This window comes from Nothoprocta perdicaria, unplaced genomic scaffold (genome assembly GCF_003342845.1).
Source record: "Nothoprocta perdicaria isolate Ctin4 unplaced genomic scaffold, notPer1 scaffold_28, whole genome shotgun sequence".
NCBI lineage: Eukaryota > Metazoa > Chordata > Aves > Tinamiformes > Tinamidae > Nothoprocta > Nothoprocta perdicaria.
The window spans coordinates 5272001-5296361 of record NW_020455510.1 but is presented as its reverse complement, the minus strand read 5'-3'; the positions used below and the strand labels follow the sequence as shown (position 1 = coordinate 5296361).

The 24361-nt window shown below is 43.8% G+C and overlaps 1 protein-coding gene across 3 annotated transcripts in view; it reads left to right on the top strand.

Annotated features, from left to right (window-relative positions):
- Positions 1 to 10662, top strand: part of ANO5 (anoctamin 5) — a 42849-nt gene extending 32187 nt beyond the window's left edge. For all 3 annotated transcript variants that reach the window (XM_026041135.1, XM_026041134.1, XM_026041136.1), the window contains 9 exons: positions 1515 to 1589; positions 2239 to 2461; positions 4472 to 4641; positions 5062 to 5159; positions 5390 to 5520; positions 6539 to 6744; positions 7850 to 8031; positions 9032 to 9137; positions 10009 to 10662. In XM_026041135.1, the coding sequence (XP_025896920.1) occupies positions 1515 to 1589; positions 2239 to 2461; positions 4472 to 4641; positions 5062 to 5159; positions 5390 to 5520; positions 6539 to 6744; positions 7850 to 8031; positions 9032 to 9137; positions 10009 to 10230 (1413 nt within the window). In that variant the 3' untranslated portion in view covers positions 10231 to 10662. The remainder of the gene's footprint in view (positions 1 to 1514; positions 1590 to 2238; positions 2462 to 4471; positions 4642 to 5061; positions 5160 to 5389; positions 5521 to 6538; positions 6745 to 7849; positions 8032 to 9031; positions 9138 to 10008) is intronic.
- Positions 10663 to 24361: the final 13699 nt, after the last annotated feature.

Sequence of the window (24361 nt, the reverse complement as noted above, 5' to 3'; positions counted from 1 at the left end):
TGCTGATATCTCATCTACTGTTAATTAAGTCTCAAGATGAGCAATTTCTTTCAGTTAAGTCCTGGAACTATACTTGTGTGCTGACTTATTTAGCTCAGTGGCAGCTAAATTTTTATGCTGATTTCTGTAGAATCTTAATTTATAGAAGTATCAACCTATACAACTAAATGGACATAGTCTACTCAAAATAAGGCCAAGCTGCTGCACAACCTTAGTGTCTGCATTGGGTTCTTAAGTAGAAAACTACTTGCTAAATAGYGTAGAATATCTGAGGCATTTGTTCTTAGTGTTATATATTAGCAAATAAAGCACATTAAGTGCTACAGTGTAGAGTCCCCTGAGATCTGTGTCCTTATCAACTTACATTCAGCTTTTCTAGAGCTATTAATAGAGCCTCAACTGTTACAGTCATCAAAAACCTTGTAGTAAGTCAAGACCCAAATATTCCTACCAGTGTTGAAGTACACTTTAAGCAGACAGTAGGTTTGACAACAGCACATTGTTTAAAACGAAGCTGATTCCTAACGACATGCTATCCAGTGACCTGGCTACAGGACTTTGACATCCAAAGGAAGGCTGGTCTGGCCACATGGTTGGGAGCACAAATGTGCTCAGCACACCCTGGGCTTTGGCAACACAAACTAAACTTGCCTCTGCAACACTTTTTTTCTAATTGGAAGATATCTGCAGTTCCAGAATAGGGATTTGCAGCACCCTTGACAATGTGCTGACCTGCTGTATTTGAGACCCTTCTGTCCAAAAGTCACAAGTAAGGTACACAATCAAACATTGTCCCAAAGCTTTACCAGCTTCAGCTTATTCTCTATCAAATTTTCTTCCCTTCGCGTTAGTTTAAGTAAACTCCTCTTAATGTGTATAATCTGGTGTTCTAGGAATTAGAACTGGTTGCTTTAAAGAGACCTGCACACGTGCGAGGAAAACTGTGCTTGTGCTATATGGGAATAGTCTTTTGGGTAAGAGCGAGCCGCCTCGCACTGCAGCACAGACTGGCAACTAATGAGCGTAGCCATTTCTTCAATGAGAAGTTCAATTGAAGGAGTGGAAGAAAAAGCTTTCTGGCTGTGTGGAACAACGTGGTACATCCCAGCAGAGGGTGACTTTCACATCTTCACATGTGGAGTCTCTTAAGATTCAGTCCAATTTTGAACACAGAGTTGACCTAGTATTACAATAAATAGTTCTGTCCCAATCATGCGAATAAACTGAATCTGTTTTCCTCTACAGATTAATATTTTTCCTTTGTGGTGGTTTAATTACTACTTCCAGGTACTGTGCTTACTTGTAGCATTGTTCACGGCCACTTCTTCTGTCCTGAGTACTTTTATCATTGCCACATTCAAATTCATGTCCTACTTGTCCAAAAAGAGAAGGGTTACAAATGGTTTTCCATGGATGTAGTCGTTTTCACACAGCTGTTGAGAGCTCTGTGCTGCCTGATGTACAAATAAGACTATGGATTTGTGAACTGTGCTGTGCTTGCTTGACTGTTTCAGGAGATGGAGCCTTATTTGCCTCTAACTAGCCAAGTTGTACGGTTCTGCATCTCAGGAACTACCGTGTTGTTCTGGGTGAGCATCTCTTGAATCATCACATTAACAGGAATTGCTGATTATTACTAATCATCCCATTAACCCATACTAGTGTGTTTAACCTTCCCTTGGACTGTTTTCCTGTATGTTTCCTGCTGTCATGCAAAGTGCACTTCCATTCAGCTGAAAAAGATAAAAGACCTTGGAAATCTGTCATGGACTAGAAATGGGATGAGCCTCTCTAGCATAGGGGTTACTGTGCTGTCACCAGAACATCTTGGAAAAAATAAAGGCAAAAAGAAAACGGATACAGTGAAATATAAGTCAATTTAAGAGAAATAGCTGTGCAATGAATTGGCTGGGAAATAGGCAGTAAAATTTAATAAGTCCTTTCTATCCYAACTTCTGGCAGGCTTTATTCTGCACCCTTTAGAATATTGTTTTTAAACTGCCTTGCTTTTCTTGTGTTAACAAAATTTTGGTGGGTTTAATGTACCTAATCAAAACAAGAGGTCGCTTGTGTACTTTGCATTTCAGTGCTGCTGACCTCATGTCCTTAAGGAATGGAATRGGAGAGTTTTGAGCATGGTTCTGTGTATGCTGTTTGCCAAGTGGCTGCACAGAGCTGAGTGGCATGTATGTAGCTGTACGGAGCTGTGAGTGCATTTTATCCCTGTTATTTCCATAGGTGTCCCTCATCATAGCCAGCATGATAGCGGTGATCGTGTACCGCCTGGCCGTGTACGCCGCCTTCGCCAGCCTCATGGAGAACGCGCAGACGCTGGAGCCCATCAGCGGGCTGCTCACCCCGCAGCTGGCCACGTCCGTCACCGCCTCCTGCCTCAACTTCGTCATCATCATGATTCTTAACTTCCTCTACGAGAGAATAGCCATCTGGATTACTGATATGGGTGAGCAGTGCCCTTGGAGACAAGCTCCAATAGTTATCGCAAGCTCTCTTAACAGGACATTTGTATATATTAAAATTAGTCCCACAGAGAGGCCATTGTATCACTGAGCACTAATTAAAAATCATTTAGGGTAACAAACTCATGAAAGCAAGATGAAGCTGTCTTAATTTCCAACTATAAATTCTGAATGAGTATTAAGTAGTAGTCTCAAACAGATCACAGCTTTTTCAACAGTCATCTTGGCTAGGGAGGAAGGCTAAATAATCAGTTCTGTCCCTCTGAAGGGGGAGAGRAATGGGATAGCACCCATCTTCTAGGTGTTGTCTCAGTACTGCCTCCCTTAGCTATGAATTTACAGGCTCAAAGTTAAAAGGATATGAAGATAAAAGCAGCAGTTAGGCCTAGATGATCTTGTGGCTTTGGCCATTGGGAGGGTCATCTTCAGCAGACTCTTTCCAGAGCAGGTGGCGGGCAGAACCAGAAGAATCTGTTGGTTTAGTAGCAATTTCATATGTGGTTCTTATTTTGCCATTTGCCCCCTTTATTTTTATTTACTTATTACACCTACAGAAATTCCTGCATGTATTGTATACAAAGAAATGAAGTTTGCAGGAGATGCCATTTAGGGGAGGGTGAAGATGAAAAACGTTATGCATGTGTATGGCTGTCCTAAAAGCAGTTACGTTGACCCTTTTCTGAGTTCTTCAAATAATTAACAGTGGGAAGGTTTTCCGTGCAGATGCACAATAGTTGTGCCAGTTGCACTGGCTTTATTTTGATTCTTTACTTGACTAAGTTTTACCAGTGGAAAAAAACATAAGTAAAATTGGCATTAGCAAAGGAAAAAAGTGTGTGTGTGTGGGGGGGGGGGAAATGAGGTTTTATGCCTCTCCCTTCTTGWTGAAGGGCAAAAACAGGAGCGTGAAGGCTCAGCCATGTTAGTGGAGTGGTTTAAGTGTCAGCATTGCTCTGTTGATCTGCTGCAGAAGGAAAATGTCTATTAAATGGGACTGCTGCCCTCGTATGGCTGTGGGAGGCCACATGCAGCTGCACTTCAGAGATCCAGTCAAATATAGGAGCAGGAAGTGCTGACTACCTCTGTCAGGAATGTCTGTGCAAACTCCCTTGGCTCCTGGATTCCTGAAAAACGTTAGGCCAGACTTTGTTTTCAAGCCTATAGATACAGCTCTGTACAAGTGTTTTAATGTGCTCTTGTGTGGCAGGAAGGCCTCACCTCGCCTTGGAGCACTGCCTCACCTGCCGAGTGCTGCTACGAGGCTGTAGAACACAATAATGCAAASTTCCTGGCATTTGATCCTGATCAAATGATCCTGGTAGTATCAAAACTAYTTAGAGCAGTGCAAACTTGCACCCAATGCAGAGGGGTTAGTTTACTCAGTATAAAACTTTAGCCTAAGGCTGGCTAGTTAAACCAGATCTGACAAGAGAATGGGATTATGAGAGGGCAGCAAATCTTAAGCAGTGCTCAGTATCACCAGAGTTCCTGGATATTCCCCTCACGTTCCTCTACTATGAGCCTTCTCCCTTGGAGGCCTAGGGCCCATCCACTTCCTTCAGGTTTCTATAGAAGTTTCCCGTATCCAGCACACCCAAAACAAGGATTGATGCAGCCCTATCCCACAAAGCAGGGTTGTGTTTGTGTTCTGGGCATTGCCATAACCAAAGCTTCCTATTCTAGAGGACACTGCCAGCAGAGTTTTGATATGGACTCTATTTAGGAGCTGCAAGATGAGAGTTTTTGGAGTGGGACAAGTGTTAGCAGATGGGATGAAGCAGGGGAGATGGAAGCTGCTAACGCTTCAAGAATGAGTTCTGCTTGCCTGCTCAGAGCACTGCACTGTAAATAGAGGCGAGTGTCTGAGCAGGACCACGATTTGCTGAACTCTTTTCCTGTGGGATATGACAGCAGCAGGGATGAGGAGTATTTCTGAATCTGTGGCCTTTTAAGGGCACAAGGGAAAATAAAATAATTATATCCTGTTTTTGCAGAGATTCCCCGAACTCATCTGGAGTATGAAAACAGGCTGACCATGAAAATGTTTCTGTTCCAGTTTGTCAACTACTACTCGTCCTGCTTCTACGTGGCCTTCTTCAAAGGGAAGTTTGTTGGCTATCCAGGTGCCTACACGTACATGTTTAATCGCTGGCGAAATGAAGAGGTAGGATGTTGTAGTTGTTCATTCTGCCTTCATCAATAAGCTGGTTAAACTGTTCCTCACCTCCAACTTGTGCTGCTTTAAATTACTTATTGTGCATTTGATCTGGACTGAGGTGGACTGGTTGCTGGCATCCGCACAGGGGTGATCCTGAAGCACCGAAGTTCCTCTTAAACCTCAGACTTGCCTCTTTAAATGGTCTCTGTTTTCAATGCCTGCCTTATTGGGCACATTGAGCCCTGTGTAACAGCCTTCCTGGAGAGCAAATCTTGGCTGGCAGTCTGCATGGGACTTAAGSATTGCCCTAAAGACCCTATGGGCATTTCTTAGCCTACTGCAGCAGATGTGAGGACGGAGGGGGATGTCTGACGTGGATCACGTCTGTTGGGATGTTACTGCTAACTGCCCGTCTGCCTTTTTCAGTGTGACCCCGCGGGCTGCCTGATAGAGCTGACGACGCAGCTCACCATCGTCATGGCTGGCAAGCAGATCTGGGGCAACATCCAGGAGGCCATCGTCCCGTAAGTGACCCCTCTGCTGAGTTGCCYGCAAAGGGGTGGCAAGGAGAGGTTCAGTAGACCAGGTGAAGGAGAAAGAGGCTGTATGCAATTAACTGCATCAGTTCTGCAGAGTAGACTTGCTTTATAAGGCTTTTGGCTGTTCATTTGTGAAAGCACGTTGCACAAAGAATCTTTCTTGAAGGGAATATTTAATTTGCTCCTTCTCCTGTTACCTTTTTCTGTGAATACAGCTGGATTTGTAACTGGTGGGGCCGCCGGAAAGCAAGAAGTAATCCAGAGAACTTGTACAGTCGCTGGGAGCAGGACCACGATCTGCAGATATTTGGTGCCTTGGGTCTGTTCTACGAATATCTGGAAATGGGTGAGATAAAAGTGCATTTTCTACAATGAGAACAAGACAGCTTTTATTCACATTTTGAAGATTATTAGACTTCAGTCAGTTTTGAGGGGTAATGGTATTGCTTCCATCTGGTAGAGCTTAAGTGAGCTGCTAGAAATCATGGAATAAACCAGCCCAATGAACTAGGCTGTCTTTGCATCTCAAAACAAAGGGAGTTTCATAAGAAACACAGGCAGGACTGTTCCCCTCATTCGGCTGGTGAAYGTTACTGTTGGCACAGGCAGCTCTGTCACTGGGCATTCGGATCCTGTTCCCAAGCACGTTTGCTACTGATATCAGGGAGAAGTCCAAGCGTGGAGCGAGTGTCAAATATGCTGAAAGCCTCTGCTCTGCAGTTGAGGGCTGTGAACTGGATGAGAGAGACACACACGTGGTTTGGGGCTTGCACTTTGATGTAGTCCAGCAGAGGGAGCAGGAGCTACCAAGAGACTGCTCCTGAGTGATGCTGACGTGATCAGCATGGGAAACTTCCTGACAAAACCCAAGAAACTAAAGCTGTGAGTGGAAGCCAGACTAGAAGTCATGAGATCACTGAAGCCCTGAAAGTGGATGACGTGAATGTGGCAGGGGGTGGTTTGACTCCATTGACTAAAGCACATAAGATGTTCCCTGCTTAAAATGCAGGGGAGATATTTCCTCTGCACGGGGGAATGATGCAGAATGCATCAAAAGAAATCTTGCCACGGTAGTGAATAAAGGCATCGTTTTTGTTTTCTGTTTGCAGTTTGAACTAATTTTAAGACTCCTACCAGAACTAATGCAGGTAAAATGAATAGTAAAAAAGAATTTTAACTAAACCAATAACAGCAGATAGGATAAGATGGTGATAAAAATATTCTCAGGGCAGGGGTAGAGACTCTGTTGGACAGCCTTGGTAGAAGTTTGCCATGTGTCTACTCATGGCATTGTAACTGTCTTGTCATCCATCTGAAGGTTCTCACCTTGGGGCACATTTTGACATGTATTTTTTCCCTTGCAGTAATTCAGTTTGGGTTTATCACCCTCTTTGTGGCCTCCTTTCCTCTGGCTCCCCTCCTTGCTCTGATGAACAACATTTTGGAGATCAGAGTCGACTCCTGGAAGTTGACCACACAGTACAGGAGACCCGTTGCTGCCAAGGCACACAGCATAGGAGTGTGGCAAGAGATCCTCAACGGAATGGCCATCTTGTCTGTTGTCACAAATGTAAGTAGGTTAATTGTGCTAACTCAATATTGTGTTCGTGTTTTCAAAGCTTAAATTTTTAAAAATCCGTCAACACTTTCTCCTTTATCCGTAATACTCATTTTTATGCCATGCTGGCCTAGGAGGTGCAGTTAAGCTATCTGGGCATTTGGGCTTGGCGGCGTGATGTGCATCGCAGTCCATAGTTTGTTGGACTGTAATTTTTCATTCAGTTTCTTTATCCAGTATTTTGGAATGGCATGAGTTAGCCTGAAGATTAGCTGGAAGAACCCAAGTCTTGCAGAGAGCCATGTGCGGTAGAAGTGTATTAATCCCATTRGTTGGGTGATGTTTGTCTTGGTATTATAGGATCAGTTTTGTGGGAATTACTCTAGTTCAGCTGCTTCAGGGTTCTCCTATGGGAACAATGGTCTAAAATACTTCTAAAAATGCCTCAGTTGGCATTCTCTCTTTAGTGTAACGTAAAAATGTGCTGGGTGAAATAGGTACTTTGGTTACCTATTAAACCATGTCAGATCRTAGGTGTTCCAGGTGCTAAAAACACGTGAGTAACTAGCAAGGTACCTGGACACTCTGAGCATTTTAGGGTTTTAGATGGCATATGCTGKTCGTTGTTGCTTGCTTTTGAAATGCAGCTGGAGCGACTGGCTCCTGTTCTTTCCAGTACCTTGGCAATCGCGCACCAGACTCAAGTTTGTGCCCCCACAAAAATTCTAACCCCCATCTCCCTCTCAGCTGGGCTATAATCACTGTTWCAAGATGGTTTGGTCTGAGCTTGGGAAAGAACGAGCAATTGGTTTGGTACTGCATCAAGTAACTCACAGGTAAGTGAGAAGGAAAAGGGAGAAATGGTTTATAAGTCAAAACACTCATCTAGTGAAGAAGACTTGGGAGTTTAGTGTCTTTGCTAACCTATTTTTTTTCTCATGAAGTGTTTAAATTCAGCTAGTGCTTGCAGTAAATGCTGGAGTCGGTTCCAAGGTAACTGTCTGAATTTCACCCACCTGAGTTATGCCATAGAACCAGGGTTATGCCTTTTATTAATCTGCTCACAAACTGTGTGGCACATCCTCAATTTCTTTTTTTTTTTCCTATTTCTTTTCAGGCTTTTATTGTGGCCTTCACATCAGATATGATTCCTCGTTTAGTTTACTACTATGCCTATTCGACAAACGACGCCTCGCCCATGTCTGGATACATAAACAATAGTTTGTCAGTGTTTCAAATTGCAGATTTTCCTACCAGAAACAAGCCGAAAATGAATCCAGATAACTTTGTCATATGCAGGTTTGTGTTGGGATAATAAGTGTTTTGTCACCCTCTGTTTAGAATATGCCATAAAAAGCCAATGAGGCTCTATTAAGTAGTCCACTAGAAAATAAATAACAATTCACAAGCATTAAAACTAGTGTTTAAGCTATTAACAAGACRGTGTTTGAGACTGTAAGAAATAGGACAAGGAAATAAGGACAAGTTGCCTTTTTACTGTCAAAAACTGTCATATTTGATAATATGTATTTTTTTCCTTCATTATCCCGTTGATTTCTGAGTAATGGAGGAGCCTGATGTCCCTAAGGTTGCCCCTAAGCCTATATCATAGCCTATATTTAGTTGTGCAGTTACTGGAAATGAGCTATGGTCTTTCAAGTCGCATGTCAGTGTGGTGAACGTAACTGCAAATCTGGATTGTTCCCTTCTGTGGAACAAAAGTCCTTCTTAACGATAAAAAAAAAGGTTGTTTCTAGGAGAATTGAGACAGGGTTAGAGAAATCCATGATCAAGGGAATTTTTTTATATGGTGTCAGATTCCCTTAAGCAGCTCCAATTCAGGGTTTTTGAGCTCTAAAGCTTGAGGGCTRCATACAGAGTCAATGCTGAACACATACTCAAGCCTGTACTCTGATTAAACCCAGTGCCTGTCCCATCCATAATCTATCAACTCCTGTTGCATTTATTCAACACTTGTCCCTTACTGTGTGCTGCATGGCATCACCCTGTCCTGCTTGACTTGATCATGGCCTAAAAACAAAGACAACCTATGTACAAAACTGCACTTCTTGCCCATCCTCATCCTTACTCCGGTGCTGTGAATGAGGGTGTTGAAGCAAACGAGATGAAAACAAATGACGAGAGCCAACCTTTTGCTGCAGAAGGAAGCAGACCATTTAAAACAAGATGAAAAGGTTCCTTAAATGACAGCTGTATTTGCATGCAAGTGTCACAGAGCTTGTAGTCTGTCTCAGACTGGATATGACATTTCACCTTTCCATGTCTTTCTGCCKAACAGGTACAGAGACTATCGATACCCTCCGGATCACGAGAGGAGATATTTACACACTATGCAGTTCTGGCACATCCTTGCTGCAAAAATGGCCTTTATAATTATTATGGAGGTAAGTTCCCCACAATTTTCTTATGAAATTAATATTACAGATTCTGTAGGTAGTTCCTAATATTTTGGGACCTAGAACTGCTGAGAGTATAAGTAGCTTCTTCTCTAAGTAATATCAAGTATTCCAGATCCAAAACAGATATTATGACTTGGGTCTTTAGCTTCAGGAAGTTGTTCTCAAAGTAAAAGAAGAGGAAGAAGTTTGAGACGTCTAGATTTGACCCAAAGGAAACAGTAGAATAAATACCTTGTAGACGGCAAGAGCCATAGGCTGTGAGGATTAGCACTTGACTTCCTCCTGGCTTCCTTAGTGCTTCCTCGAGACAGCCACTAGAATAAAAAAAAAAAAAAAAGGCATTTTTGTGGTCATCTATATTGGATTATTTGTGTGTGTGTGTGTGAGAGATATACACACACAGATATACAAATATATATTAAAGCTAAATCAACAATTTGGGTGACTGACACTTGAGTATTAAGGCAGTGTTTCACAAATTGTAAAGTGCAAATGAGACTGTTACAGTAGGACAGGTGATGAGCACCTCTCTATTTTATCAGTTCTCAAAAGCGGTGCGTCATCAGCATGGGAATTCTCTAAGAAAACACACAGRGATTAGAGAGCAATGCCGGGGGGTTCAAAACCTGACACCTTCTTGGATTTGCTAATTACAAAAATAGCTTGGAATTCAAGTTTTTCATAAAAAAAAAAAAAGTGTAGCTGAGATGTGCACCAAGATAAAAACATGAGTTTGATGTATTGTTCAGCTGATTGATAAATAATCTATGGAGAGAAGTGATCATTGGTATTAATTGATTATTCTTTGATGTAGCAATGAGGTTTTTCACTTCCCCTGCCTTTTTCTTTCTTGCAGCATGTTGTCTTCATTGTGAAATTCTTTGTAGCATGGATGATTCCTGACGTCCCTGCAGACGTGAAAGCCAAAATAAAACGGGAAAAGTACCTGACACAGAAAATCCTACATGAGTACGAACTTGAAAAGCTGAAGGAGAAGCTGTGTCGAGGTGACACGCAGGCCACTGAAAAGGAGTTCATTGCCACWGAAGGGAAGGTGGAATTATCCAGAGCAATGTAGCATGGAAGAAACTGCTGTATGGGATTCAGCCCGTGGATCTGTGGGCCTCGGGTCTGGGGTTTGCCCAGGATGAGTCAGCTCAAGCAGCGGGACCCTCTGAACCCTTGGCTTTCAGCCCCTAGATTTGGGACTTCTTTTCTACAGGGTCTTAGTGAGAGTCCTAGGTTGAGTAAATTCATTAACTCCTATGGCTTTAGCACTGTTACCTATTTGTCCATTACTTGGAAAAAAAAAACTTGGAATTGTCTAATTCCTGAATTTGGATTCCCAAKATTAGAGGCTGTGGCCCTGAAAGGGATCACAGGTTATGGTGTGGTGGCTGTCACCAAGCCCCGCTCCCTGTTCCAAAGGGCACAGTTCTGGCTGTGCCCTAGTTGAATGGAAAGGATGTTATGAATGACTTCTGCTATGGAAAAATGCTGAAATATTTTCATAGCATGATCATTTAAATCAGATAATATTTCTGATGCAGAGATTGGATTATGTTTTTTGAATCAACATACATATCTTGCATAACATATTCACAGCTTGGAGTTTGTATGTGTTTTTAGATGGGATGAATTTTTAAATCTATATTGGTCTAATTCCACTAGGAATTATTTTAAGGCATGTAATTCAGTAAATGAGGGAAACTAGAAGTTTTTTTCAGTAAAGGTACCTGCCAAAGAGTTCTTCAAATGCAAATGCTGTAGAATTGTCTAATTGGTGTTTTCGAAAAGATGTGATCAACATCTTTGGATTTTTTTCCACAACCTCAAAAGCTACTGCTAGGGAAAAAGTGCTCGACATAAGGACCCACTTTGGCCCAAACTTAGTTTGGTTTCTTGCAGTTTCTGAAGGCCAAAACAGGGCTAAAGGGGTCTCTGTGCTGTGATTCTGAACAGGGTCCAGGGACTTGAGCCGAACTGCCATAGACCTGCACAGAGATGAGGRCTGTGATTCAAAACATGTTAAGAATGTCAAGCAATGTGCTTGTTGCCACTGTCCTTATAGGAGCCTTTTAATTTTCAAGAAGGATTTTTTTTTTTGCTTTCTCCTGGGGCTTTTTTTAAGGTTATTGTATGTGTGTATATTATAATATCTACTTGTACAAAATAGCTACCAGTTAATGAATGTGCCCTTGTTTTGTGWTTTGAAGCGGTTATGCCCTTTTTTTATGATTTGGCTGGATATTGGAAACATATCAACGCTCTGCTGCTTAGTGCCTTGTTCACTTGTGTCTGACAGAAGATGTGAAGGCCACTGCTGGGTGGAAATGGGTGTTTTGGAAGCGCCCTGGCAGGCGGCGCGACGCTGAACCCGCACGGTGATGGCCAAACGCTGCCTGCCCCACACCTTCCCAAGCTGTTTGGGAGCAATTCCCAACCCAGCCGCATGGATACGAAGCAGTGGCRGACGGTAGAGGTCTCTCATGCTGAGGTACCCTGGCTTGAGAGCCCAAGTTTGAAGATATTTGCACTTTGATAGTTATACTTCCTTGCAAGTATACCAAAAGCAAATCAGACTGGGGTATCAGCCAAATAACGTACTGTTTACTAGCTCCACAAGGGAGTCTCCAAACGGTGCATGAGCAGCCTGTGTCTTGGGACACTTGGTGAGCAACCTTAGCCCCACGAGGGTGTAGGAACCCCCCGTCTGGGTGGAAGTGCTGCGATGAGCAGAAGTTCTGACGTTGAAGTGCCTACCTCGCAAGCCCCGCACGGCTGGGCTCTGGCTGGGGAGCTGGAGCAGCTCTGCACTTGTCCTTACTGTAAGGTCTTGGCTCTCGCTGTGCAAGTTGGCTTGGAAAAATCCTGCATCCTAGTGATTCCTGAGGAACTGACCATGTTCTTGAATAYTTACATATGTTGGAAGCAAAGAGTGTTTGCTGCAGGAGGGCAGTAAAGGAGGTRGCTCTGCTGCTTGGTGCAGAAGCCAAAGAGGAGTCTTGGTCATGGCAATTACGTATGCAACACCAGAATCAGAAAAATGAAAGCACTTTTTTGCTTCTTAAATATAYATATACTAAGCTGCTTAATTTAGATCCCATGGTTAGCCATTGCTAACAGCAACAAAAGTGTCACCTCAAGTAATGAGGTGGTGAGATGCAGAACCATAGGGGTATTTCTATGCAAAATGCACAGGTCTGAAGCTAAAAACGGGTTTGAAAATTCAGCAGTAGATGGGTTTGGAGGACAAAACGTGAATACTCCTGTCTTGTAAGTACCCTAATATACGGCACTTGAAAATAGATCAGCCAAATTGGCTATTTGGAGTGAAACTTGCTATTTGAAAGCAAGATGAAAGGAAACAAGGAAGAAACCAAAGATTTGGAGGTGATGTTCGTGTCCAGGAGCCCTGCCTCCACATTTGGATTGGATATTTGGCACCACTTCTTGCTTCCTTAAACTCTTTTCCTATTTCATGCTAAGGAGATTCTGCACATACTGAATCCTAGAATAAAAAAAGGAACCTGTGGCATTGACTTAATTAAAAATGTATATAAATATATCGTTACACTTCAAAGCATTACTTTGTGGTATGTAGAAGGTGTTGAAGAGTATTGCCATATTAATAAGGTCTTCTATGACCACAGYCTAACACACCTCTTGCCATAATATTTTGCCTTTACGAGTTATTAAGCAGTATTTTCACAAGGAAAGGATTATTAGCATGATGAGGATTATAGTAGTCTATATACATATATATATTTACTCAAGTGTTTTTGAAAAATGGTAAAAATAAAAAGAAATCTAGCCAGTTTGGGGATGTGCTTATCTTTCCTGCTGGAATATATGTTTTTGATGGTTGAATACATATCTAGAAGTGTCCTTTAACCAAAGTGAAGCCACTCCTGTTTTCCAACTACTGTTACTTAGCAGTAGCCTCATTAGAGTTAAACAGAAAACAAAATTGGCCTTTKAAAGTGCAGGATGATCAGGGATTTTTATTTCTGTTTGTTTGAAATGTAGTATTTATACCTAGGGCTGATTTCGTAAGGTGTGATTGAAGCAAATGACTGCAAAATGGAACTGCAACTACAAAACACTATACTGTTTTTTTTTCTAGATTTTTCTTACTCTGCTTTTACTTTTTTTAAGAAAAGGTGAAAAATAGCATCAGTTTGCAGCCAAAGGAAGCCATGGAAGTAGATGTATTCTTTTACTGTCCTATGTATTCCTTGTTTTGACATGTACTGTCATGTAATTGGAGTAGCGTTCTGGTCYGCTAGGTATGATGCTCATGTCTGTGATACACTAATGTTGGGGTAAATTTTGTAAACATTGCGTTTGGCTAACTTATGTACATTTAATAAGAATTAAATCTGTTGGCAAATAAAGCAGTGTTTATTTTTAATGTGCTGTCCACTTGTTTTGGGGAGTTCCCATCACTTCGGGTGTCTCCAACTCACTGCAGGGTCTTAGGGGCCTGGATCTAACTTCCTTCAACAGTAACCTCAATAATGACAGTAGAAAACTTGTTTAAAAAACTTGTTTAAGAGTCAATATTGGGCTACACTCTTCCACGTGACTAGTAACCACAGGGTGGAACTGTTTGTTCTGTCTTTTTATGCTCCTTTCTTAGCAAAAAGGGTTACCAAGGCAAACCTGYGCCAAGTTCTGCACGTGGTGTTAGCAACATGCCTCGGACGCAGCACATCCACGTGCTCTGTCTTGCACATCCTGTTAGGTGTCCCTCAGGGCAGTGAGAAAGACTCTRGGCTTTCATCTTTCTCTAGTTATGGCACAAGCATGAACACCCCACCTGGGTGCATCTTGCCTAGGGTCATAAAATAAAAACAAAATAGAACTAAAATCACGTTTGGGACACACAGATCTCATTTACACTGATAGACTGCGTAAACGGGACTGTCCTACTTGCGTAAATTCCTTTCTAGAGGAAGAACAAACATGAGGAAGGCCAATGTTCATGAAGATGACACCTTAAGGGTGATGGTGACACTGTTTGAGGTCAGTGCCACTCTGCCCTGGCCTTGGTTCATTCTCAGCACCCGCCCTGCAATGGGCACAGAATTTGGAGCATTTCTTGCTGGAAGAGGTTGGACAGCGAGCTTCTGGTAGGGCAAAGAGATGATACAGACACAGCCTTGCAAAGGCTGTTAAATTGGCATAAATACAACCCTCCTTTGAACAGCTGGCAAGACATAAAGCAAGCAGGTGCTCACTGCCCTCTGAAAGCTAACAAAATAATTCCCAGAAAATCCTTGTTTTATTTTGCAGCCTCAGCGAGGGGCAGCTGCCCCAGCTTGTCTGTCTGCCAGGGGGGTACAACAGCTTCCCAGCACAGTCTTGGCACCCTGGAACAGCCACTGCCAAATTAAACTCTGTCCTGGTTTTAAAGAATCACTCATCCTTACCCAACACTTTTTATTACACAGATGTGCTTAAGAAGGTGTTTATCTATGTATATAAAATGTAATGTGTGTGTGTGCATAAGCTTGTGTACTGGGAGGTCTGCTGGGAGCTGTGTGGGCTGTGAAATTCAGCAGCCCTATCAATTTTTGGAAGGGGCATGTGCACATTTCCCTGCAGCAGCCGGTGACGCTGCTGCCTGACTCATTTCTGACTGAATCTAGATYGTTTTTAAAGTGTATTTTTTTTCCCTAACTCTTGGACAAAGTAGTGCTGATAGCTAATCAGAAATGATGTTTTTACCTGACCTCGCTTCCTCCCTTGGTGCTCTAGAGCTCCACAGCGACTGCTTGAAACCACGGTGCCTTCGCTGAACAGTCCCTGCCAGAAACAAACAGAAATCTCAATTGCTCTGTGCTCACAGATGGCACGTGAAGAAATAAGGATGGATGTTGAAAGGCAGGTGACTTTTTAATATCGTAGGCAGCAATAAAGATCTTAAGCTAACAGTACCAATGGTCTGTTTTAAAAAATGTTGGCATTTATACGCACAACAGMTCTCCTTTCAGCATGATCTCACATCCTGAATGTGGGCATGCACAGCCCAAAGGCAGAGCAATTGCAGTACAAGCTCCTGGAATCCTTTTTAATGCAAGCTCCTGGGAAGGGCACCTTTAGTCATCTGGCCACCAAAGGCTCTGCTTAAAACCCAAGCAGGAAGTGCTGGGACAGTCCCATCCCAGCTGGGCAGCAATAGGAAAATAGCCCAAGCCCTGTTCATTGCATCTCCAAGTCTAGTGACTATAAACGGGCTGGAGAATATATAGAGGACTTGATCCTATTTATATGTCTACTACCCTGAAAAGAGATCAAGTCTAGAAGAGTTGCAGTAATAGAGAGGGGGGKTTTAGTCATCTGTATTGAACTACATGCCCATTGATGTGTCTGTTGACCACGTTCCAAACCTCCTGTCAGACAAGTTGCTCCTGCAGCCCTGGGGGGATCAACAGGTACAAGTGCTGCCGCTGAGAGTGGTCCCATTTGCCCAAAGGGGAAGGCCAAAGCCATGACCCATCTTCTTCCAGGTCCAGCTTGGGCTGGCTCCTTTAACACCCTCTCTCTGGAGGATTTCTACTGAAGATGTATCACTAGGGAAAGCTGGTGGGAAGGTTGGGGTCTCTGTCAGGTTACARCCTCATCAAACCACAAGACTTGGCCATGAGGTTTCCTTGAATAACCATTTCTGTCGATGTTGCCCCAGGAGCAGAGAGCCAGCAAACACACTAAGGCTACGATGAAGCCTCCCTTCTGGTCCTGCCATCTCTGTTATTCTTTGGATAAAATCCTGATTCCTGTCTACACTGCTGGAGATTTTGCTGTTATCTTCTGCAAGGATTCTTGGGGAAACAATTCAGTCTATTTTATTCTTTTTTCTAAATCAGACAGTGTGATATTCCGCCATAAAGGGAGTTCTGTCACCAGCTTTTTCTAAATCGACAAGTCTCGTGTTCTGCCTGAGGGAACAGCCGGATCCTGGGCGGTTTAGGGCACAGCAGTGAGCRGATCGCTGCTGGCTCCCCACACTTCTGTTGCTGCAGGCTCAGGCGAAAATAGCAACTGATTCTGGGGCTACAACGAGCCTGTCCCGATGAGTCACGCTGCAGTTAGAGGATGCCACAACGTGCCAAGGCACTGTACACCAAGGAGCAACATCCCAAAGTTTTATCGCATCCAAGGAGTCCCTGGGGCACTGCTGAAACGCTGAATCTGCAGGGTCACCTGCAGGAGGAGGGGACAGGGACAGAGGAAAGCGCTGGGGACACATCTCAACATCCCAACTCTGGAAGTCATCTGCTAAAAGCTCCTAATTTGGGCAGCCTTGAGTCATGYGAGACGGCTACGGGCAATAAAACGTCAATCTTCCCCCCTGAATATTCGGTGTGAGTTGCAAGTTCGGTAGGCGAGGAGCAGAGCTGGCAGGAAAGCTACAGCCCCGAGGAAAATCGTGCTCCCGAGATTTTCTTTGGAAGACTCACAAGCAAAAAAAWCCAAAATATATTTATTCACTTCATTCCTTTCATATATCACATGCACTATTAGAAAGACTRGTGAGATGAGTCAGCACATTTTGAACCCCTATTTTGGGAAATGATTCCCTCAGTTTGCTCTCCTGGTTGTTAACCTCTTATTTTGAATATATTTTTTGTCACAAAAAATAAAACTTCTGTATGAATAGTYCTTTAACCCAAAAAGTTTTTAAATGTACAAGATTAAATCCCCTAAATGGGTGATCATGTACGCTTTGAGGAACATTTTCAAACACTAAGAACACAAGTTYGCATTCCTTTTGGTTGTTCTTCAAAGACAAATGCAAGTTTTCTTGCAATCTTCTGTGTCGTTCTGCAAACCTGAGCCAGCAATTTCCACACTCGAGCTGCATTTCGGCTACTCGCATTTGTGGGTCGCCAAGTGGCCACAACAGCAGCAAGTTCTATGTGACCAGCAGCTCAGACCTCTTAGCTGGAAAACTAACCTCAGGCCCATTCATTCCTAAAGAATAAATAACAAATGCTGAGAAGTTCCCGGTGTTTGAATGTTCTCAAGAAGAAAACAGCTCTTGCACAAGCTCAGTTTACTCAGTGCTGATGCACAGAATACAAAGATCTCCTGAACCTGATTTCTCCTGCAGCAGCTAAGGGCAGCTAAACTGATGAAGACACATTGGGGTCARGCATTTCCTAATGGAATCTGAATTTGGCCTCTGTGTTGAGCAACATGATCAACAGCCTCTCAATTCCTGTCCATTTGGAGGTGGGATTTTTCTGTTTACGTTCCTCTGCTCTTGCTGCGAAACAGCCARGTTTCAACTAAGGAAAAGCTTGGAGAAGAGAGGGAAGGCAGCCACCGTGCACGTTGGCCTTCCCTTCTGCAGACAGAAACATCCATACACACGTCGGGACCCACTGGAAGCAAAACCAGACCTTGAATCTTGGTGAGATTTTTCTGCAGAAATGCTGAAACTCATACGGAATGCTGAACTCTCATACGGAAGCTCCGGGAGAGTGGGCTAGACGAGTGCACGGTGCGGTGGATCGAGGGCTGGCTGGATGGCAGAGCTCAGAGGGTGCTGATAAATGGGGCCGAGTCCAGTTGGAGGCCTGTGGCCAGTGGTGTCCCCCAGGGGTCAGTRCTGGSCCCGGTGCTGTTCAACTTGTTYATCAATGACCTGGACGAGGGCACGGAGTGCACCCTGAGCAAGTTTGCRGATGACACCAAGCTGGGTGGAGTGGYCGACACTCCGGAGGGCTGYGCTGCCATCCAGAGGGACCTGGACAGGCTGGWGAGTTGGGCAGAGAGGAACCTCATGAGGTTCAACAAGGACAAGTGCAGGGTCCTGCACCTGGGGAGGAATAACCCCAGGCACCAGGACAGATGAGGGGTCAACCTGCTGGAAAGCAGCTCCGCGGAGAGGGACCTGGGAGTCCTGGTTGACACTAAGTTAACCATGAGTCAGCAGTGTGCCCTCGTGGCCAAGAAGGCCAATGGGATCCTGGCCTGCATGAGGAGGAGTGTTGCCAGCAGGTCAAGGGAGGTGGTTCTGCCTCTCTACTCAGCTCTGGTGAGGCCGCACCTGGAGTACTGTGTTCAGTTCTGGGCACCCCAGTATAGGAAGGACGTGGAGCTTCTCGAGAGGGTCCAGAGAAGGGCAACCAGGATGATTAAGGGAATGGAACATCTCTCGTATGAAGATAGGCTGAGTGAGCTGGGCCTGTTTTCTCTGGAGAAGAGAAGGCTCAGAGGGGATATGATTAATATGTATAAGTTCAGGAAGGGAGAATGCAGGGAGGAAGGGGACAAGCTGTTCTCACTGGTGGCCAGCGATAGGACGAGGGGTAATGGCCACAAGCTGAAGCATAAGAAGTTCTGTCTCCAGGTGAGGAGCAACTTCTTTACTGTTAGGGTGACAGAGCAGTGGAACAGGCTGCCCAGGGAGGTTGTGGAGTCTCCTACTCTGGAGGTCTTCCAAACCCGCCTGGATGCCACCCTGTGCCACATGCTGTAGGTGTGCCTGCTTGAGCAGGAAGGTTGGACTAGATGATCTGTAGAGGTCCCTTCCAACCTTAAATATTCTGTGAATCTGTGAAACTCATGGGACTGCCCCATTTTGTTGAAGGTCGTATTCCTGGAGCRTGAGTTTGAGCAGAGAATCACGGACCTTTTTGCACTATCTGACCACCTTGGTGGCCCAGATAAGCAAGCAGCCTGCTCTCTCTTCCCACCCYTCGTCACATTTTTCCATATATGATTGGCCACCTATCCATTTAGTGAAGAAGGATTAGAGTCATTTTGAAACCTATCAAGACTGCTGGAGAGCACAGGGCAGTTTTTAAAGAGAAGCCATCAATTTATGAAGTCTTTTGGAAAATATTGGTCAAGGTCAAACATCTTGAGCAGTGAAAAGATGCCCATGCAGACTAGAAAGGAGCTGCTATACGAAGCCTTTAGGTATAATGTTGACCAGATGTAGAAGTCCCTCTCGGTGATTTATGACGTGCACTGATGGTGAAGCAGGCACTGCTCTGGGTGATTAATATTCTTGTCATAAATGGTAGGAAATTGGCAGCCCGCCCTGAAAATGTGTCTGTGAGAGCAGAAGACCAACGCAGTCTCCCAGAGTGACTCAGTAATACGAGACTGATTGAGCTCATGGATTCAGTGGAGGTTTTTATTAAAGATAAGCTGCTGCCACCAGGGAAAGGTGTTTCCAGGAGCCAAGACGAGGGTCTGGAAGTGAGAAAGAGGTGGCTGACAGATGGGTGCTGAGGAAGTAGTTGCTCTCCAGCCACTCCATTTGGGGATCCACAGGTATTTTGGAGCCTTGATTATTATATGATTAGTCCTAATAGAAAGTCAAAAAGCCAGGAATCCCACTTTTCAAGAAGCTTTAGTAATAATTCCAATGTTTTTAGCCCTTTGCAAATCAGAAGACATCCAGAAGGAAAGGAAGAGAAAATGGTGTGTTACACGAGGCTGAACTGGCTGCTCGCTCCAGTCCTTACTGCAAACACCCAGCTCCCCACAGCAAAAGCACAAAAGGGCCCTATGTACCAGAGAAAAACTCCACCAAAAACCAACATCCTCGGCTACAAATAATGTCCGGTTTGGGGTCTGAATCTGCAAGGGACAACGTGAAGTTTGAGAGTGCACAGAGTCTAGTCAAAAACCTGGGTGACATTTCCTCTGCAGATGGAAGATGAAAAAGAAGGGAAGGAGGAGAGGAGAGGAGAGGAGAGGAGAGGAGAGGAGAGGAGAGGAGAGGAGAGGAGAGGAGAGGAGGAGTGCAGGGCTGAGCACGTAGCTCAGCTGCTGTCCCTGTCCTTGCACACACCCAGACTCTACACGGGGTAGAGCCCTCCGTTCTGTACAGCTAGTGCCTTCCCTACAAGTGAGCTGCAAGTCAGGCTATCGTGACGAAGGCAAATGAAAAGAACACCAATCAGTGCAGAAAACATATGGCAAGATTCAACCCACGGCACAAGAAAGGATTTAGATCCCTTGCTCTAGAAGCAGCCTCAGTGATTTTATTGGAATTCCACCCCAAGTACGATCCACAGTTTTGACACGGAGTCAAATTATTAAGTGAGAGAGAACAAGGACACAAACAGCTACKTGTAACAAGGTGTGTGCTGCAGAAATTAATTACTCTGCTGCAGCCCCCAGGGTGCAATCCTAGGACACCCGGCAAACAGCAACAGAACCGTTCTCCTCGCCTGCCTTTCCTAACGTACTGCAACAYGCTCACTCTTCATCTTTGCCTGGCTGTGATTTTCAGGTATAATGCACGTTTTCAGGTATAACGCAGGCTAATAGCTAAGAAACATCTATTCCTGAACAGGGCCTTAAAATAACCTAACTGTAAGGTGGTTTTGGAGGAATTGGCATCACTCTGCAGAAGATGTGACACTGAGTTTGGAGGGGTTCTTAGCTAAAGATAGACCCTTGTCAAGATGAAACGTGCTCATCAAGGTTAGTTCTGCACAGAGGGCAAGTCCTGCCTTCCTTTCTTGACATGTTTCTGTAGGGACAAGCCTCCTGTTGAGCTCAAGACACTTCAAGGTTTGCCTTTTTCCTCCTACACATTGCTTTTTTTTCTAATGAATCGAGAACTTCCTATAGCACCAAAATGGAGAAGTACTATTCCCTTACAAAAACTTCCAATCTACCCTTCCACATTTGCCTSTGACAAACCCAGCAGGATTCATAGGTCCTACACCGTAGCACGCAGCTCCTGACGTTGAGGAGAAACCCAGCCTAAGAGGYGACCTCCTAAACCTTGAGCCTGGAACTCACTCGAATTGCCAAGTCTGGTGACAGACTGAGAGATAAATGCAGTTCATCTCCCCTGTAGGAGAAACCCTGGCAAAAAAAATGACATCAGGAGGAGTCACGCAGAGCCTGAGTCAGGCGAGGATGAGTGGGCTCAGCTCAACCAGCCGGCACCGCAGGGGCCACACGAGTCCCTTGAAGCTCTTCAACTTGCGGCCAACTCCGTCCAGGAGGTCTAGGGAAGAGGCAGATTCCAAAGAGCATGGGAATCATGTTCCTAATTGTGCAGCTGGGTAAATCCTTACTCTTATTAAGATCACCTGCTTCAGGGAATGTGTCTGCAGAGCCTCAGTATGCCGGAGTGGTGGCATTAGAAAGCCCCATCAAAGCTACTGCTGCTCCATGGCACTATGCAGCGTGTCTGGAGCCAGGGCTTCCTCTGGTGGAATCAAGTAATGCATCCATTAGATCTATGGTGATTTACTTATAACGTACAGTAGTGAAAAAAATGTGTATATATACGTATTGTACATATATATCAAGTATATACTCTAAAATGCCAGATGATAAAATAAAATGMAATGACACGAAATAATGAAATGAAATATGCCTGATGCCTAAGAATGACCTTTAGAAACAGGATCTGAATTCAGGAGGAATTTGATGGTTTTAGTTTAGTAACATTTAGAGATCTTGCCCATTTTGACAGCAGTGGAAAAGAGCTTGGTAGAGGACTTAGGCCTCGACCTATCTGATAACTGTGGTCCTTCCCCCTGCCATGGAGCACAACGTAGTCACCGCTGCCTTCATTAGCAGTGCCCTAAAATAAAGCACAAGCTTTCCTGATAGCTTGAATTTCACACTGTTCCAACACTTCCAGAGGAGGAGAAACACCTTAGGACTTAGGAAAGCACCAGCAACACTCATCCATACTCAGATTCCCTCACAACTCAAAACCAGCTTTGTTCTTCCTTTGTAGCTTGTATAAAGGTAAGAGTGATGTTTTGGCTTTTATCTCTTCAAACACAGGGATACGTTCTCAAAAAAAAAGAAGTATCTAGCTGTTTTATTTTTAAGAATTTATTGTAAAAAAATAAAAAGGTGAGRGCCTTGTGGTTTCCACACAGCAGAGGAACTATTGTTCAAAGGAGAGAGCCGTATCAAAGGGAACCTCTAGAGACTGGAGATCAACAACAACATCTAGAATAGATTGTTTCAGTCTCCATTTTTTGGCAGAAATGAGATCTATGCYGTTTTGTGTGTCAGCTCCCTCATAAATACTTTGGATCCCATTTCGATCTAACCTGTGATCTAGATTAACAGAGGAGAAAAAGAAATTCCTCTCCAAGCTTTTCCTATTAAGTTGTATAATAATGTTAATACACAAGTTAACAGAAAATGTTACTGTACCTTTAGAAAAGCTGATCCTGATTTCCTAATTCTAGCAATAAAAAGGTGCCAGAACACATCCTTCCCTTTGCACATTTGCCTTAAGGTTTTTACAGAAGCAAAAGAGGCCTAATATAACTAAGAAGGAACTTGTCCCTTGTCTAAGATTAATCTGCGCTGTTCAATAGCCAGGGATGGACACCCCAGAAAATGAAAAAGACAGATTTTACAAGATCATTACCCATCATATGATTGAAAGATGGGCTAAAGGCTTGGCTAAACTTCCCCATGGGTGACTGTGTCCCACTCACCAAGGGTTGCGTAGCCGTCCTGTGCACTGAGAAAACTGCTCCTCCCTTTCAGCCCCAGAGGTCGGGGCCTGTCTGCCTGTGCAACGGGACAGATGGCTTGAAGTCCTTGGGGATCCTCTCGCATCTACCTCCTGGATCAGGACAGGAACGCAGAGGAGCAGATGTTCCTATAGTAGCCAGCAAGAAGGTAAGCATCTATGTTTACTTCTAAAATAGATGTATTTTATACCATCGTAATCTCCAACAGAAATAAAGAAAATGAGATTTTTTTTTTAATACAGAAATCATCGTCTTGGCATTTAAGAGGCATTTGCCATTGGCTGAATTTTTATTAGAATGGCTTTTTWAAAAAATCTAATTGCTAATATTAAAAACAAACTAGGTCTGGGGCGGCAAAGAAGGAACAGGGGAAATTAATAAACCTTGATGCAATGTGACGGGAAAATTTCCAGCCAGGAAGCAGTCATCTCTGCTCACCTAAACTGCATTTTAGTGCTTTGTTTTCAACGTGAAATAACCTCCTGCTACTCGAAAAGGGAAAATTGGCCGCGCTTCAAGTGCAGTCATGTCATTGACCACGAGAGGGCTGCAGCGGCAGCTTCACCCGAGCAATGAAACCTTCCTCCCCCGGCTCAAACACACCTGGGATTATCACTTCAAAAGTAGATCGGACCGCGGGCTAGTGGCAAGTCAACATAATAGGGTTTCTAGCAGCCGAACATGGGCAGTTGAAAGAGAGAGGCCAAACTGGCTTCTAAGTTGACATAATCCACTGATAGGCAAAGTAGCAGCAGAGCTGCCCAACTCTACCCACCCAAATCCACCACCGTTGTGTTTCAGGAAGCATGGGCTGGTTGAGAGAGACCTTCTGCACGTGTGTGTCTGACTGAATATGTCTCCAAGGCGAAATCATGGAGGAAAGAGAGTCCTATAATTCGTGGCATTTTAGCTGGGATGCAGGAGCCTTCCCAGATYGAAGCGCGTAGACCCCTTTAAAAGTGCCAGCGCATGGGCACTACGTTGAAAGGCTTAAATTGAGATTTAAGCAGTTAAACAGAGTTGAGCAGTTGCTGTGGATCACCTGGAGTGATGCTGGAAGATAAAACCAGAAGCTGCTCCAAAGGGTGACTCCTCACAGACAAGGACAAGGAGAAAGCCAACGATTATTTTAAAAACCCTTTGCCCCCATCCTTCTTTATTTATTTATTTATTTATTTATTTATTTATTTATTTATTTATTTATTTATTTATTTATTTATTTGCCTCTTCAGTCATGGTGCTGGCATGAGATTTTATTTGTTTCTACAAACAGTTTCCTGAAAAAGACTTTAGAAAGCTGTTGCTTCTTCCAGACAACCTCCTTCCTGGCAGCCTTGGAAGCGAAATCATTATTTTTGGCATTGCCTGGGGATTTTACAGCTCCACAGCTCCAAAATATACACCAAATTGCTGTGTTCCTAAGATGACATCAACTTCCATGGATTTAGTGGCCATCTACCCTAAATAGGGGCAGGAGTCAGGTCTTAATTTGTGAAGCACATTCACGATGTCCTCACAYCCGAGTGGATCTGTATTACCTGCAAGTGTTTGATGGTATAACTAAGATTTTAAGCACATAATTTATTATCATTAAAAAACATATTTTGCAGCCTTTAGTGGAAGTGGAGAATCAAACCTCTTAGAATGTATGTGATCATATGAATTTAAATCCACACATATATGGCTATATATAAGAAAGAAAGAAAGAAAGAA